The 16,144-nt window shown below is 49.4% G+C and overlaps 1 protein-coding gene and 1 long non-coding RNA gene across 4 annotated transcripts in view; one reads left to right on the forward strand and one right to left on the reverse strand.

The window, feature by feature from the left end:
- ACBD3 (acyl-CoA binding domain containing 3) overlaps window positions 1–2,649 on the reverse strand; it is a 42,199-nt gene extending 39,550 nt beyond the window's left edge. Inside the window, exon 1 of one of the 3 annotated variants that reach the window (XM_077901309.1) lies at window positions 2,314–2,649. In XM_077901309.1, coding sequence (XP_077757435.1) covers window positions 2,314–2,599 — 286 coding nt within the window. In that variant the 5' untranslated portion in view covers window positions 2,600–2,649. The remainder of the gene's footprint in view (window positions 1–2,313) is intronic. The other 2 variants (XM_077901310.1, XM_077901311.1) reach the window with 2 other exon arrangements.
- On the forward strand, window positions 1,434–5,283 carry LOC144315959 (uncharacterized). The gene is made up of 2 exons (XR_013381692.1): window positions 1,434–1,648; window positions 5,064–5,283. It is a non-coding gene; the product is annotated as an uncharacterized LOC144315959 (long non-coding RNA).
- Window positions 5,284–16,144: the final 10,861 nt, after the last annotated feature.

The following is a 16,144-nucleotide window of genomic DNA, read 5'->3' on the forward strand; positions in this document are numbered from 1 at the left end:
ATCCATGCAGAAATATAGCTTTAATTGTTACACTATTTGTCCTTTTAAGTATTTGAATATGGCTCTGAAAGCTTAGAAAGTGAATGAACCATACCTATCAATGCAGCTTTTTTTCTCTAAAGTAACTGATTAACTAGCACCCCCTCCCCCCAAACTATATTGGTTCTCCAAGGACTCTTACTACTCAGCAAACATGTTAAAATGTTGGCTTTAGATCAAATCTTAAAACTGAGGGATGCCTGAGTGGCTCAGCGGTTGAGGTGGAGCATATGTCTTTGGCTGGGGGTGTGATCCCGGGTTCCCAGGATCGAGTCCCACATTGAGCTTCCTACATGGAGCCTGCTTCTCCCTCTGCCTGTGTCTCTGCCTCCCTCTCTGTATCTCTCATGAATAAATAAAATCTTTTAAAAAATCTTAAATCTGAGGCACCAAATTTCATCTAATCCAGCTGCTACACACACACACACACCCCTGGAAATGAAGTTTGGAAGAGAAAAGTTAACTGTCTAGGAGTTTACACAGTATAGAAAATCCAGGGCTTCCCGACTCCCAAAGCAGTGCTAAATTTACCACACATTATACAGTGTTTTTAATCTTTCAAAGAAAATATTACCATTTTCAAATAGACAACATCAGAAGATATAATGACCTTTATATTTTTGTCAGTCATGTGGCAAAAGCTAGGATTAAAAGTTGGTCCTTTTTTATTCTTAGAGACCTTTTTCCTTCTATATAATCTTACTGAACAGTGGAAAAGTTCCAAAAATAAAAGTTTGAAATAAAATATAGTCACACAAATTATATAGAAAACATCATTTTTTTAAGTAAGTGGTAATGTATCACCACCACAGGAAACACTAAATTGAAGTCAGTGACCTAAGGGTCAAGTGATCCAAAACCCATTAGCCATTACCAATTCCCCAAGCTGGCCAGTGCACAGAGAGTTGAATTCCCTGTCCAATGACGATATTTCAAGGGTAAGTAAACTTTTTTTTTTAATTTATTTTTTATTTTTTATTTTTTTTTATGATAGGCACACAGTGAGAGAGAGAGAGAGAGAGAGAGAGAGGCAGAGACACAGGCAGAGGGAGAAGCAGGCTCTATGCAGGGAGCCCGATGTGCGACATGATCCCGGGTCTCCAGGATCACGCCCTGGGCTGAAGGCGGCGCTAAACCGCTGAGCCACCCAGGCTGCCCAAGGGTAAACTTTTTAATTAAAAAATGCAATGAATGTGGAATAACCAAATGTTTGGAAAATTTGTAAGAGATTTTCATTAGTTTGCACAGTTATTTTGGGGAAACAACAAATAACTCTTGCACGTATCACTACCATGAACCACACAACTTCAGTTACCCAAGTATGTACTGTATTCCAAAAGGAACTCCCTCTGGGAAAAGTGTCATAAATATGCTGTTCTGGAATGTATACGAAACCTAGCAACCACTTTTAAAGTTTCATTCCGCCAAAGATCCGCCCTACAAGATCTAAATATCTCTAAGAATCAAACTAACGGGCTTCTTCTCCATCAGTCTTTACCACTTAAAGATCATGTGACTAGTATCACCACCAGTGAATCACCCAATTAAAAAAAAAAAAAAAGCCCACACATCACAATCGTGCTCGAAGAGACATCTTACAATTAATGCTGTAAGAAACAGGGTACTTTTAGGCCTTAACTGAGAATTTACTCTTGCACGTTGTTTCCAGGGTACAATTTTAACCATCGAGAAGTTACTAGAACATCGCGGGCATCCCTTCCCTTTAGAGGCTGACTAGCTAGAGGGGACCTCTGCCACATCAAAACTGCCAGGTGACGGCCCCCCAGAACGACTGCAAAGGAAGCGTACGGAACCTATGGAAAGATTTCCTCCTGCCCGGAAGAGTCGGCTGTACCAAGGAAACAAGATAAAGAATGCGACAGTTTAGAACAGAAAGGGGGGGGGAAAAAAAAAAAGCAACCCCATACAAAAAGCCATCCCAGAACGGGATCCTCTGGGAGAGAAAGGGCTCATTCTTCCTCCCCGGCGCCGGAAACCCGAGAAGCGAATTTGGGGAAAACGTCCCCGGTAACCTCGGGGAGGCAAGACTCGGACTGCTACGCGGAGGTTCCCGGCCCTGCAGGGGTGTGACCCAGCGGCCCAGCGGGTGCTGACAAACTTCGGGGACACCCGCCTCCCCCGCTCCAAGGACGGAGCCTGCTCCGGTGACCGCGGCCCGGACGGACGAGGCAGCGCGGGCCGCTCACGCTCCGGCCACGGCCCGGGCGGACTCGCCCAGGCGGCTACGGCGTGGGCGGGGCCGGGCCGGCTCACCTTTGAAGAAACGCAGCGCCAGGCCGTACAGCTCCTCCAGGCCGAAGCCCCAGCGCTGCTCCAGCCGCCGCGCCTCCTCCGCCGCGCCCCCGGCCGCCGCCTCCCCGGGCGCCGGCTGCTCCCCCGCGGCGCCTGGCCCCCGGCCCGCCCCGGGCGGCGAGGGCGGCGGCAGCGGCGGCGGCAGCAGCGGGGCGCCCTCCGCGCCGGGCCGCTCCTCTGGGTCGGGGCTCAGCGTGAGGCCGTCGACGGAGACCTCAAGTCGCTCGGCGTTCAGCACCGCCGCCATCTCCGGCTTCTGCGCCTCCTCGGCGGGGACAGGCGGCGGCCACGTATCGACTTCCTGCTGACCTCTGACCCCCACTTACCGACGCCGGAACTTCCGCCGCTGAAGAGGATCTCCGGCTTCGAGAGAGGGGCTGAGGCCCGCGCCCCGCCCCTCCGCGACCCCTAGCCCCGCGGACCCCGCCCCGCCCGGCCCTGGCCCCGCCCCCCCGGCCCGCGTCCGCCCGCGAGCGTCGTCCCCCTCTCTACCCTTCCCCCGTGACCCGCCAGCGGCGGTCGGGGCGGGGCGCGCGGGGCTGGGGTCGCGGAGGGGCGGGGCCCGCGGGGCGGGGGGGGGGGTCGCGGAGGGCGTGGCCCGCGGGGCTGGAGAAGGGTCGAGGAGGGGCGGAGCCCGCGGGGCTCCAGGAGACGGGCGCGGAGGGCGGGGCCCGCGGAACTGGGGGAGGGTCGCGGTGGGCGGGACCCGCGGGGCTGCGGGGGAGGGGCGCGGAGGGTTGGGGCGCGCGGGGCTCGGGGAGGGGCGCGGGGGCGGGAGGAGGGTCGCGGAGGGGCGGGGCGCGCGGGGCTCGGGGAGGGTCGCGGAGGGCGTGGCCCGCGGGACTGGGGGAGGGTCGCGGAGGGGTGGGGCGAGCAGAGCGGGGGGGAGGGTCGCGGAGGGGTGGGGCGCGCGGGGCTCGGGGAGGGTCGCGGGGGGCGGGGGGTAGGGTCGCGGAGGGCGGGGCCCACGGGACTAGGAGAGGGTCGCGGAGGGGCGGGGCGCGCGGGGCTCGGGGAGGGTGGCGGGGGGCGTGGCCCGCAGGACTGGGGGAGGGTCGCGGAGGGCGGGACCCGCGGGGCGGGGGGAGGGTCGCGGAGGGGTGGGCCGCGCCGGGCTCGGGGAGGGTCGCGGAGGAGCGGGGCGCGCGGGGCTGGGGAGGGTCGCGGAGGGCGGGATCCGCGGGATTGGGGGAGGGTCGTGGAGGGCGGGGCGCGCGGGGCTCGGGGAGGGTCGCGGAGGGCGGGACCCGCGGGGCGGGGTAGGGTCGCGGAGGGGTGGGGCGCGCGGAGCTCGCGGGGCTGGGGGAGGGTCGCGGAGGGCGGGACCCGTGGGGCGGGGGTTGCGTCGCGGAGGGGTGGGGCGCGCGGGGCGGGGGGAGAGTCGCGGAGGGCGGAGCCCGCGGGGCTCGGGGAGGGTCGCGGAGGGCGGGGCCCGCGGGGCGGGGGGGAGGGGCGCAGAGGGGCGGGGCTCGAGGAGGGGCGCGGAGGGGAGGGGCGCGCGGGGCTGGGGAGGGGCGCGGAGGGCGGGGCCCGTGGGGCGTTGGGAGGGTCGCGGAGGGGCGGGGCGCGCGGGGCTCGGGGAGGGTCGCGGAGGGCGGGATCCGCGGGACTGGGGGAGGGTCGCGGAGGGCGGGGCGCGCGGGGCTCGGGGAGGGTCGCGGAGGGCGGGATCCGCGGGACTGGGGAAGGGTCGCGGAGCGCGTGGCCCACGAGGCTGGAGGAGGGTCGCGGAGCGCGGGGCCCGCCGGGCTGGGTAGGGTCGCGGAGGGGCGGGGCGCGCGGGGCTGGGGGAGGGTCGCGGGGGTGCGGGCGCGCGGGGCTCGGGGAGGGGCGGGGCGCGCGGGGCGGGGGGAGGGTCTCGGAGGGCGGGGCCCGCGGGGCTGGGGTAGGGTCGCGAGGGGCGGCCGAGGTGACGCTGCAGGCCGAGACTCTTCCCGTGCGTGGGGTCGCGGACTTGCCTTGGTCTTCGCTGCAAGGCTGAGGAAGTGCTGGGCCAATGACTTTTTTCAAGAGGAAGCTGAGGCTGTTTTAAATCGGCAGACCCTGGTTTGGGGGAACCGTACAATTTGTGGGACCCCCATTAAGATAAACCCCCCCAAGGGCACCTGAGTGGCTTAGACTTGACTCCTGACTCTTAGCTCGGGTCTTGGTCTCAGGGTCCCATGTTCAAGCCCCGCGTTGAAGCTTACTTAGAAAAAGACCCCAAATTACGTGCGTAAATATACGTAGAATGAGAAATCGCAAATGATACTTTGAAAAGTAAAAAAAAAAAAGTTTTAAAAAGCCACAAGCATCACACACACAACCATAAAGCATTTATTAACTTCCTGACACTCCTACAGGGTGCCCCAAAGTCCAGAGACAATTATCCTATTTTTTTAGAAGATTGAAAATGCCCTTGACAGCATTACATATATTTTACCTGTCTAGGTAAATGGGCACCATTTATGATCATTTTTTCCACGGTTTTTGGCTGCATACTTTTTTCTTTTTTTTTTTTTTCTTTTAGATTTTATTTATTCATGAGAGACACAGGGAGAGGCATAGACACAGGCAGAGGGAGAAACAGGTTCCATGCAGGGAACCGGATGCAGGACCCTATCCCGGACTGGGGATCACACCCTGAGCCAAAGGCAGACCAACCTCTGAGCCACCCAGGCGTTCTGGCTGCATAGTTTATTTTTTTAAAGATTTTATTTATTTATTCATAGACACAGAGAGAGAGGCAGAGAGACAGGCAGAGGGAGAAGCAGGCTCCATGCACGGAGCCCGACGTGGGACTCGATCCCAGGTCTCCAGGATCACACCCTGGGCTGAAGGCGGCGCTAAACCCCTGAGCTACCAGGGGGCTGCCCCTGGTTGCATACTTCTAATCACCTTTGCCTACGACATTTTGTAATATTTACTATAAAGAAAATAGGTCAATCTTTTCGGCATGGTGCTCAAAGATTTTTTATTGTTTATGCTTCAGCTTCATAACTCTTGAATGTTCTTAGTGTATATCTTTTAAAGATTATTGTCAAATTTGGGAAAATCTTTATCAGGTTGCTTTCACATCTGAGCTATAGTATTTTAGGGCTGCTTTGCTGCTTCAGTGGCAATTTCATGTAGTTTTTAGTGGATCCCAGGGGTTTTCAGAACAATTTGCTCCGGTAAGACAGGTTCTGATCCATTAAGATCAATAATAAAATATGTGACTTCACCTACAGACCGACTCACTGAAGTACAAGTTTGTGTCCCATAAACGCAAGAATTCTAATGTGTTCCATTTTGCGTGATTTGCATACAGTCATAAGCATAGTGCATTTACAATTGCATATATAACATTACTTAGTGGATTCCTGATGAATGAGAACCTCCATTTTAGGTTAAGCATTTTAGAGTAGTCATTGAGAGACTTGATTCTTCCACTTAAAAGTTTTTACTCTGGAGCCGATTTAATCTCGGAAGGATTTTCTATGGACTAGTTTATCTTCTTTCACATCTTGTTTCCCCTCCATTACCCCCATGTTTGCTCTGCTGGGCATCACAGAGCTCCTTTGCCCTCTGGCCCTGTACCTTTGTGATATAGTGCTGGCTGGGCTGGTATAATGGGCAGTAGGTGTATTTCAGAAAGCCATTCCTACCCCCACAGAGAGCAATGATTTAACAATACTCGGAAATGACCGCAAATCACATAAATACACACCACTAAACCCCAATTAAATGTATCCCTTACTCGGGATACCTGGGTATCATAGTTGGTTAAGCATCCCATTATTGGTTTGGGCTTAGATCATGATCTCAGAGTTGTGGGATGCCTGTGTCAGGCTCTGCACTCAGTAAAAAGTCTGCTTAAGACTCTTTTTCTCTCTCTCTCTCCCTCTGCTCCTTCCCCACTCTGTGCTCTTTCCTTCTCTTTCTCTCCAAAATAAATTTAAAAATCTTTAAAAAAAAAAAAAAAAAAAGGGATCCCTGGGTGGCGCAGCGGTTTGGCGCCTGCCTTTGGCCCAGGGCGTGATCCTGGAGACCCGGGATCGAATCCCACGTCGGGCTCCCGGTGCATGGAGCCTGCTTCTCCCTCTGCCTGTGTCTCTGCCTCTCTCTCTCTCACTGTGTGCCTATCATAAATAAAAAAAATAAAAAATAAAAAAAAACTTAAAAAAAAAAGGTATCTTTTACTCCATCATTGTATCATTGTCCCATATCCCAAAAAAGCCCCTGGCCATGGGCAGCCCCAGTGGCACAGCGGTTTAGCGCCGCCTGCAGCCCGGGGCGTGATCCTGGAGACCAATCATCTGGCTCCCTGCATGGAGCCCGCTTCTCCCTCTGCCTGTGTCTCTGCCTCTGTCTCCCTCTCTCTGTGTGTGTCTCTATGAATAAATAAATAAAATCTTAAAAAAAAAAAAAAAAACTGAGGGCATCCCCGGTGGTGCAGCGGTTTAGCGCCGCCTGCAGCCCAGGGCGTGATCCTGGAGACCAATCGAGTCCCACAACGGGCTCCCTGCATGGAGCCTGCTTCTCCCTCTGCCTGTGTCTCTATGAATAAATGAATAAATTATTTTTAAAAATTAAAAAAAAAAAGAAACCCTAAAAAAAAAAAATAAAGCCCCTGGCCATTCCCGAAGCATCAAACACAAAGGAGTGACAGAAGGAAGTCAGAAAGCAAGGGATCCCTGGGTGGCGCAGCGGTTTGGCGCCTGCCTTTAGCCCAGGGCGCGATCCTGGAGATCCGGGATCGAGTCCCACGTCGGGCTCCCGGTGCATGGAGCCTGCTTCTCCCTCTGCCTGTGTCTCTGCCTCTCTCTCTCACTGTGTGCCTATCATGAATAAATAAAAAAATTTAAAAAAAAAAAGATTAAAAAAAAAAGAGAGAGAGACAGTGGTCTTGAATACCTTACTTTAGAAACTTCTACAGAAACTGGACCAAGTGAATATACTGTTGGAGATCCTCCAAAGGCCTTAGAAGGGCGTGCATGTAAGAGCTCTAAAACAGGGACGCCTGGGTGGCTCAGCAGTTGAGTGTCTGCCTTTGGCCCAGGGTGTGATCGCAGGATCCTGGATCAAGTCCCACATCGGGCTCCCCGCATGGAGCCTGCTTCTCCCTCAGCCTGTGTCTCTGTGTCTCTCGTGAATAAAAAATAAATCTTTTAAAAAACCCCACAAACTTTCTTAAGCCCACTATTAGTTGTAGGAGACTGTAATTCTGCTATGCTATGCCCACTGATTTGTTTCGGTTAGCCTGGGTCTTTAGACTTAGTTTTAATTGCTTTAAAAATATGCATATTGGGCAGCTGGAGGCGGGGGGCGGGGGGGGGGGGGTGCCGCAGCGGTTTAGCGCTGCCTTCAGCCCGGGGGCGTGATCCTGGAGACACAGCATCGAGTCCCACATCTGGCTCCCTGCATGGAGCCTGCTTCTCCCTCTGCCTGTGTCTCTGCCTCTCTCTCTCTCTCATGAGTAAAGAATAAATAAATCTTAAAAAAATAAAAATATGCATATTACATGGCTTAACCTCCAAGAAGTTATAACGTTATTTCCTTGATATGTTTACCCCCGCATTCCACCTTAGAATTTGATAACTTTTGAGGGCAATAATGTGATTAGCAAATATAACTCTCCTTCATGGAATTATAGATTCTAAGTTTTCTACAATAAGCATTTCTTTTGTAATATGAAAACATATATTTTTGAAAAACAGTATAAATATTATACCTATAGAATATACCTAGGAAGATGGGCAGGTAAAATCTAATAAATTAGTCATTGACTTTTTTCACTGTTTTGGTATTTAACATATTGGGTATTCTTGGAAAATAGGCACATTCTTTAGATCAAACATTTAAACCTCTTCCTATGAGAGCTATCAAGAATTTCTTGTGGGTAGTTGCTTTTAGTGGGCTAAAAAAGATTAGAAAATATAACTTCCCTTTAACTACTCAGTATGGAAGTGAATTCCAGATACTCACTATGACAAAAGGTCAAACTTTACTGTGCATGCAAATCACCCAAGTGGCTTATTAAACTGAAGATTCGGGGGGTGCCTGGTTGTTCAGTTGGTTGAGCATCTGCCTTTGGTTTGGGTCATGATCCCGAGGTTCTGGGATTAAGCCCCACATCAGGCTGTCTGGTCAGCAGGGAGCCTGCTTCTCCCTCTGCCTCTGTCTGCTGCTCCCCCCACTTGTGTGCTCTCCCTCCCAAGTAAATAAAATCTTTGAAAAAAAAATAAACTTCAGATTCGGACTCAGGAGTCAGAAGGGAGGTATTTTTAATAAGCCTCCTGGGCTGCTGCTATCTGTTGACATTTTGGCATACCCAGAGTCTAGGACATTTTTCGCACAGTCTTTTTTTTTTTTTAAGATTTTTTTTATTTATTCATGAGAGACACACAGAGAGAGAGGCAGAGACACAGGCAGAGGGAGAAGCAGGCTCCATGCAGGGAACCCGACATGTGACTCGATCCCGGGTCTCCAGGATCAGGCCCGGGGCTGAAGGCAGCGCTAAACCATTGAGCCACCCAGGCTGCCCTGCACAGTCTTATTACGATATAATTGATGTGCAATAAACTGCAAATACTCAAAGCTTACAGTGTGATGAGTTTCAACATACACATCTACCTATAAAACCATTAATCATGATCAAGATAGCATATCTGTTACTCTTTCTAGACTTTTCAATAGACATTTGTTCTAATATCCTTGTCACAATAGAATCTGACTTCCATAAAACAGTTCAGAGAAACCACCTGTACTTCCATATTTCTTTTACATGTGGAGGCACACAGAGTTAGCAAAGTTTATATCTTCCAAAACCTTTGAAATATCTTCCCCAAGTCTGTTCCTATACAAACGAGGGTACTTTTCTCCTTTTTTAAATGATTAAAAAAAAGATTTTAGTTTTTTAAAGATTTTATTTATTCATGAGAGACAGAGACACAGGCAGAGGGAGAAGCAGGCTCCATGCCGGGAGCCCGACGTGGGACTCGATCCTGGGTCTCCAGGATCACGCCCTGGGCTGAAGGCGACGCTAAACCACTGAGCCACCCGGGCTGCCCAAAACATTTTATTTTTAAGCAATCTCTACACCCATCGTGGGGCTTGAACCCCCAACCCCAAGATCCAGAGCCACAAGCTCTGCCCACTGAGCCCGCCCAGTATCCTGAGGGCACCTTTCAAACCAACCAACTTTGCTGTGTGAATTTCATTTCAGCTCCATTCATTCAAACACTTGCCAGGTAAGTATTACCATTTCTGAAAAGGAATTTCTGATTTCTTCCCTAAGATGACTACTTCCCTCTGTTCCCTCCACATTGTGTTCATAGGCTCTGTAAAGTATTGTTAGATCTCCAGACAAAGACTGAGTTCAATTTCCTGCTTTCTCTGGCGATAAACAATACTCAAGAAATGTTGTGTTAGCCTTAGTAATGCAGAACGCTTTAGAGTGGTGATGATTATTTTGTGCTCCTTGACTCCAAGCATCTGGAAGTCAAGGCTACGCCTCTGAACTCCCTCAGCCCCTAAAACAGGATGGGAAGAGGGGTAGGCACTTAGAATGTTTTACTGAGTGAATGAATTAAGGTCTAATTACATCTGTTACATACAATACCAATTCAGCTCAATGTACCTTTAGGGAGTGACTCCTACACCACAAGCTGGGAGAAAAATAAAGGGTGAGAGGCTGTGGTGTATAAACCCAAGGAGTTGTGGTCCAATTGGCAGGATCAAGGAGGAGCACTCTGTTAGGGCCGGGCTGCTGGGCTGCCGGGCATGGGATCCAAATTGGTGACCTCGGGCACGTGACTTCACTTCTGTTGCCTCCCCTGTAAATTGGGGATAATCATGGCACCTACCTCCTAGGCTGCTGAGAAGACTGGATGTAGGAATATATGTAAAGCACTAAGAGAAGGACCTGTCTGGCATGCAGTAAGCTTTTTAATAAATGTGGGCCGCTGCTGTCTACAGTATTCCATTAAAACGTAGAGGACAGTGGCACGCGGGAGGCTTGCAGGAGAAAACCTGTCAACTTAATGTCTTTTCCTTGGCTTGCAAGAGGGGGCAGCTACAGGGGCGCCTGGGTGGCTCAGCAGGGAGTCTGCTTCTCCCTCTTCCTCTGCTGCTCCCCCTACTTGTGAGTGCACGTGCTCTCTCTCTCTCTCTCTCTCTCTCTAATAAATAAATAAACCCTTGGGGCACCTGGGTGGCTCAGTGGTTCAGCGTCCTTTGGCTCAGGTCGTGATCCTGGGTCCTGAGATCAAGTCCCACATTGGGCTCCCCTCAAGGAGCCTACTCCTTCCTCTGCCTGTGTCTCTACCTCTCTGTGTGTGTTTCTCATGAATAGATAAATAAAATCTTTAAAAACTAATTAATTAATTTTAAAAATCTTAAAAAAAAAAAAAGAAAGAGAGTGGGCACCTACAGTGCTTTACATTTGAATTGGTTGTTAGCATTTCAAGATCTGGGCCTGGCATTGGTGCCAGACGATGAACTAGAGACTTCGTCCTTGAGGAGGGAGGTGTGGTCTCAAGTTTGCAACAATGCTCCCAGCCCATTGTGCTGGACACTGTCCTTGCTATTTATTGTGGGCCGGCACATGGTGCTAAGGATCATTTTACACTAACTCCATCTATTTATAGTGATACCTGCCTGGCCACTGTAGGCATTTTTTTTTTTTTCACTGTAGGCATTTGTGTTTGTAACTCCCTAATATAGGAGAAAAAAGTATCCTGCCTGGAGGGCTGGAGGAGATCATTCTACTGATCACCATGCATGTTTTTTTTTTAATTTATTTTTTTAAAGATCTTATTTATTTATTCATTAGACACACACACAGAGGCAGAGACACTGGCAGAGGGAGAAGCAGGCTCCTTGCAGGGAGCCCGACATGGTACTCGATCCGCGGTCTCCAGGATCACGCCCTGGGCCAAAGGCGGCACCAAACCACTAAGCCACTGTGGCTGCCCTTTAAAATATTTTTAAAGATTTTATTTATTTGAATGAGAGAGTGAGCGACAAAGAGAGCACAAGCAGAGGAAGAGGGAGAAGCGGACTTCCTGCTGAGCAGGAAGCCCAACTCAGGGCTCGATCCCAGGATCTCAGGACCATGACCTGAGCCAAAGGCAGACACTTCACCCACTGAGTCACCCAGGTGACCCCACTGTGCATATTTGTATTTGAAGAACATAGAAATGACATTCTAGGGAGAGGGAGTACTGTTTGCTAACACCCTGTGGGGCACGAGAACCTGGCACTCTTGCTTAGCCTTGGCCTGAGCAGAAACTGCAAAGGAAGGAGTGGCTGGGGGTGAGCCCGAAAATGAAGGCAGTGGCCCAATGTGCAAGGCAGGCCTAAAAGAACAGGCAGGAGATTGTCCTAGAGGCCATTGAAGGATTGCATGTGCAGGAGTCTCATGATTTACTTGGGCTACATACGGGCAGTGGTAGAGGGATGATCCAGATGGGAGATGGCAACAGGGAGCTCAGGATGGCTGCTGTCAGCCCAGGTCCAGAGGACGAGACCCTGAGAAGGGGCAGTATAGGGTCATGAAAAGGAAGAAATGGATTCCAAAAAGATGTGCCCCAGACCCAGCAGAGCCAGCCAGGGTCAGGGAAGGGAGGGGGGCTGAATCTGTCACCTTGTGACCTTAGGCCCACTTTCTAGACCTCTGTCTTCCTATCTGTAAAAAGCAGACATTTTTTCTGTCTTGGTTTCATCACAACATGTTGATATATGAACAGGCCTAGATTAATTATATCTGTGAAAGTGCTTTAAATACCTGGACAGATAAGATATGATTCATGTAACTGCCATTAAACCACTCCTTTCTGACCTTGACATTCCAAGCACTCTTAAAGGTGTGGGGTGTTTTGTGGGGGGGTTTTGAGAAAAGGGGGAAGAGGAAGAGGAGAGGAGACAGAGAATCTCGAGCAGACTCCTCAGTGAGTGTGGAGCCCAACCCCGGGCTCAACCTCACAACCCTGAGACTATGACTCCTTGGAAATCAAGAGTCAGAGGCTCAACCGACTGAGCCACCTAGGTGCCCCCACATCCAAAACACTCTTAAGAGCCATTGTCCATTATAAAATTATATACATTTGTTTAGGAGCAAAAGTAAAAATGAGTCTAATCAAAGACTTGTAAAAATAACCTCCCATAATCCCATTACTGAGATGTAACCAACATTAGCAACAGCAGGTACAGTCTTCCATTCTCCTATTTGCCAATGCTAATATGGCAATACCGATAATTATGATTAAGTAGTATCCTCCACTGACAGTAGCAAGAGGTGAACTGCTTGGAAAGAATAGGCCCTTGGGGTACCTGGGTGGCTCAGTGGTTGAGCGTCTGTCTTTGGCTCAGAGCATGATCCTGGGGTCTTGGATCAAGTCCTGCATCAGACTCCCCACAGGCAGCCTGCTTCTCCCTCTTGCCTGTGTCTCTGCCTCTCTCTGTGTTTCGAATGAATGAATGAATGAATGAATGAATGAATGAATGGTCAGGCACCTGATTCCAAGGATCTGTTCAGAAGATGCGGAGACCAATGCTTAAGCTTCAGGGCCCCTTGGCCCCACCTTCTGGCCAGAGGTGGTAACGCACCTGCAGGTGAACTCTCGAGGCCGGCTGCTGGGGCTGCCCTGTGGCCACCTCCTAGATGGGGCAGGGAGTTGGGGCCATCGATGGGGAGAACCGCCGCTGTGGCCTCGCCTGGGACCTGAAGAGCCAGAACAAAGTATGAGGCTCTGGGCGAGTCTGCCCCAGGCAAGACAGTGAGCATCATGACACTTCTCTAAATGATGGATACAAAAACCCAAATTCAATCAGCCATCTAGAGGAAAAACAATTATCTTCCCACCCCTTCAATAGAAAATTAAATTTTGAAGTTGTTATCGTGTGGAGAACAATGGATATGCAGCCGAAAAAAATGTAGGAAGAAAAATAAGCATAGAGATGTATCAGGAAGTCAAGTAATATGAATAATAGTGGTTATTATTGCTGTGTCATTTTTTTTAAAGTTTATTATTTTTTTAGAGAGAGGGAGAGAGAAGGAGCAGGGGGAGGAGCAAAGAGAGAGGATCTCCAGCAGACTTCCTGCTGAGCACAGAGCCCCAAGTGGAGCTGTCTCAGGACACTGAGATCATGACCTGAGCTGAATCCAAGAGTTGGGTTCTCAACTGACTGAACCACCCAAGGGTCCCTATTATTATGTTATTTGAATTTTGTCATACTCATCAGCTTTCATAACATTTATGATTCATTTGGGTTTCATTTCTCATTCTGAATAAGCATCCATTTCTGTACCTAATTTTCTATTCTTTCTCTTAAAGAACTCCCCTTCCTCCCATAACTGAATAAGCTTCAAGCCCCATTTATTCTGGATGTGTTCACAGACCTGCCTGATCCTGGCACACAGAAGATGCCCAATATATGTTTGCTGAATGACGGAAAGAGCACGCATGTTTCATAGGAATGCAAGGAAATTTGTGGAGACCAACTTTAATTTACTAAGAGGAAAAACTTTCTAAAATTGAATCGATCATTGAAGACAGCCAATAGTAGCTACTGAGCAAAGAATTTGCCCAACCCCTTTATGTACATTGTCTTACTTAAGCCTCAGAATAGCTGTTTGAGGTAAGTGTCATTGTCCCTATTTAAAAATGAGGAAACCAAATCACAGAGCTGAGGCACCTGGCACACTCTTGCCCAGAGCCGGTGGAGAAGCTTCCAGTGCAGCCAGGACCATCTGACTCCTCACTCCACAGGTCTGGCATTGCCTGGTCTGTCTGTACCTCCAAATCTTGCTAACTCTCTGAGGCCCTGGGGTTTCAGACACAGAATATGCACAGCATTTCGAGGGCATGCTGCCAGATAAGGCCAGCCTGCGTTGCCGATGTGCAGTTTGGAGACGATAAACACAGCTTCTCTGTGCTCTGGATATGTCTGCTCCAGAGCCAAAGCCACTGTGAGCCATCACTCCCCTCCACTGAGCAGATCAAGAGTGTCCTTGTAAGAACAGGTCCACAGACAATTCACCTCTGGATCCCCATCCTGGTAAACAGCCCCCCTCACGATATTAATGATTGTCCATTAATTTATTTCACACATATCATGCCCTAAACACTTCCCATGCTTTATATCATTCATTTCTCAAAATCTCATAAAATAGATATCATGAACCCCTTTTACAGAAGAGCAAACAGGGTCAGGGAGATCTGTAATAATAGAACATTATTTAACAGAAAGGGAAGGGAATATATTACTAAGCACACAAAACTCTAGAGCCAGTCTGCACAATTTGGAGCCTGTCCTCCCACCATCCTAGCTGTGTGATCTTGAGCATGTTACACAACCATTCCATGCCTCAGTTTCTACAGCTGCAAAAAGATAATAGTGTCTTACCAACATATGTGACCACCCATAATGGCACTTAGAATAGTAACTAGCACAATACATCCTCCATAAATATCAGCTCTTTTATTATCACTGTTTTTAAATAAATAATGACTTTATTTATATATATATTTTAAAGATTTTATTTATTTATTCATGAGAGACACACACAGAGAGAGAGCCAGAGACACAGGCAGAGGGAGAAGCAGGCTCCACGCAGGAAGCCTGACGTGGGTCTTGATCCCGGCCCCCAGGATCACTCCCTGGAGCCAAAGGCAGAAGCTCAATCGCTGAGCCACCTAGGCATCCCTATTATCACTGTTTTTAAAGACGCCTCCCAGAATCCTGAGTCAAGAAGGGTAAGAAAGATGCTGTCACCACACCTTCCAAAACATAGTGAGAAGCTCCAGCTCCCACCCCACATCCGGGCTGCTGCAGGCAAAACCGTTTCAAGGAACCCTCCACAAGAAGGAAAGGCACCCAACCTCCCCCTAGGATGTGCCATAAAATTATTTAAGATAAAGTCTAGGTAAAAAAAATAAATATAAATAAAATAAATAAATAAATAAATAAATAAATAAATAAAGTCTAGATTGATTTTTTTTCCTAACTGTAAAAGTATATGTTTGTTGTAGAAAGGTTTGTCAGTACAGAATAATGTAAAGACGAACAATCACACAGAATTCTGCTTCCCAGGGACCGGTACTGACACAGGGCCTATTAGTAGCATCCACATTGTTTTCTAACTGCGCGTTCCTGGCCAAGCCCAGCAGAGGCTGCTGTTGGAGAGACAAAGTCTCCCTCCCATTCCTCTAGCTTTGCCTGGGACTGGCCAGGAGAGGACATTTGATTCCTGTCTCTTGGCGCAGGGTGCAGACAGTCCCTCAAGAGGGTGCTAAGATATAAGCACAGGAATATTTATTACAACAGTGGTTTAATAGAAAAAAGAAATTAGTAGCAACCAAGCAACCAAAGTGCCTGGCAATAAGGGACAAGCAGCATACATAATGGTACGTCCAGTCAGTGGAGTTCTAGTAGCTGCTAAAAAAGATGCCCCAGTATGGGGGCACCTGGCTAGCTCATTCGGTAGAGCATGCAACTTTTGAACTTGGGGTGATGAGTTCAAGCCCCATATTCGGTGTAGAGATCACTTAAAAATAAGTGTCTTTAAAAAAAAAAAAAAGCTCTTGGGATGCCTGGGTGGCTCAGTGGTTGAACATCTGCCTTCAGCCCAGGGCGTGATCCCAGGGTCCTGGGATCAAGTACTGTGTCGGGCTCCCTGCATGGAGCCTGCTTCTCCCTCTGCCTGTGTCTGCCTGCCTCTCTTTCTCTGTGTCTCTCATGAATAAATAAATAAATAAATAAATAAATAAATAAATAAATAAATAAATAAAATCTTAAAAAGAAAAAGCCCCAATATGGAAAAAAGCTA

Source organism: Canis aureus, chromosome 6 (genome assembly GCF_053574225.1).
Source record: "Canis aureus isolate CA01 chromosome 6, VMU_Caureus_v.1.0, whole genome shotgun sequence".
Lineage (NCBI taxonomy): Eukaryota > Metazoa > Chordata > Mammalia > Carnivora > Canidae > Canis > Canis aureus.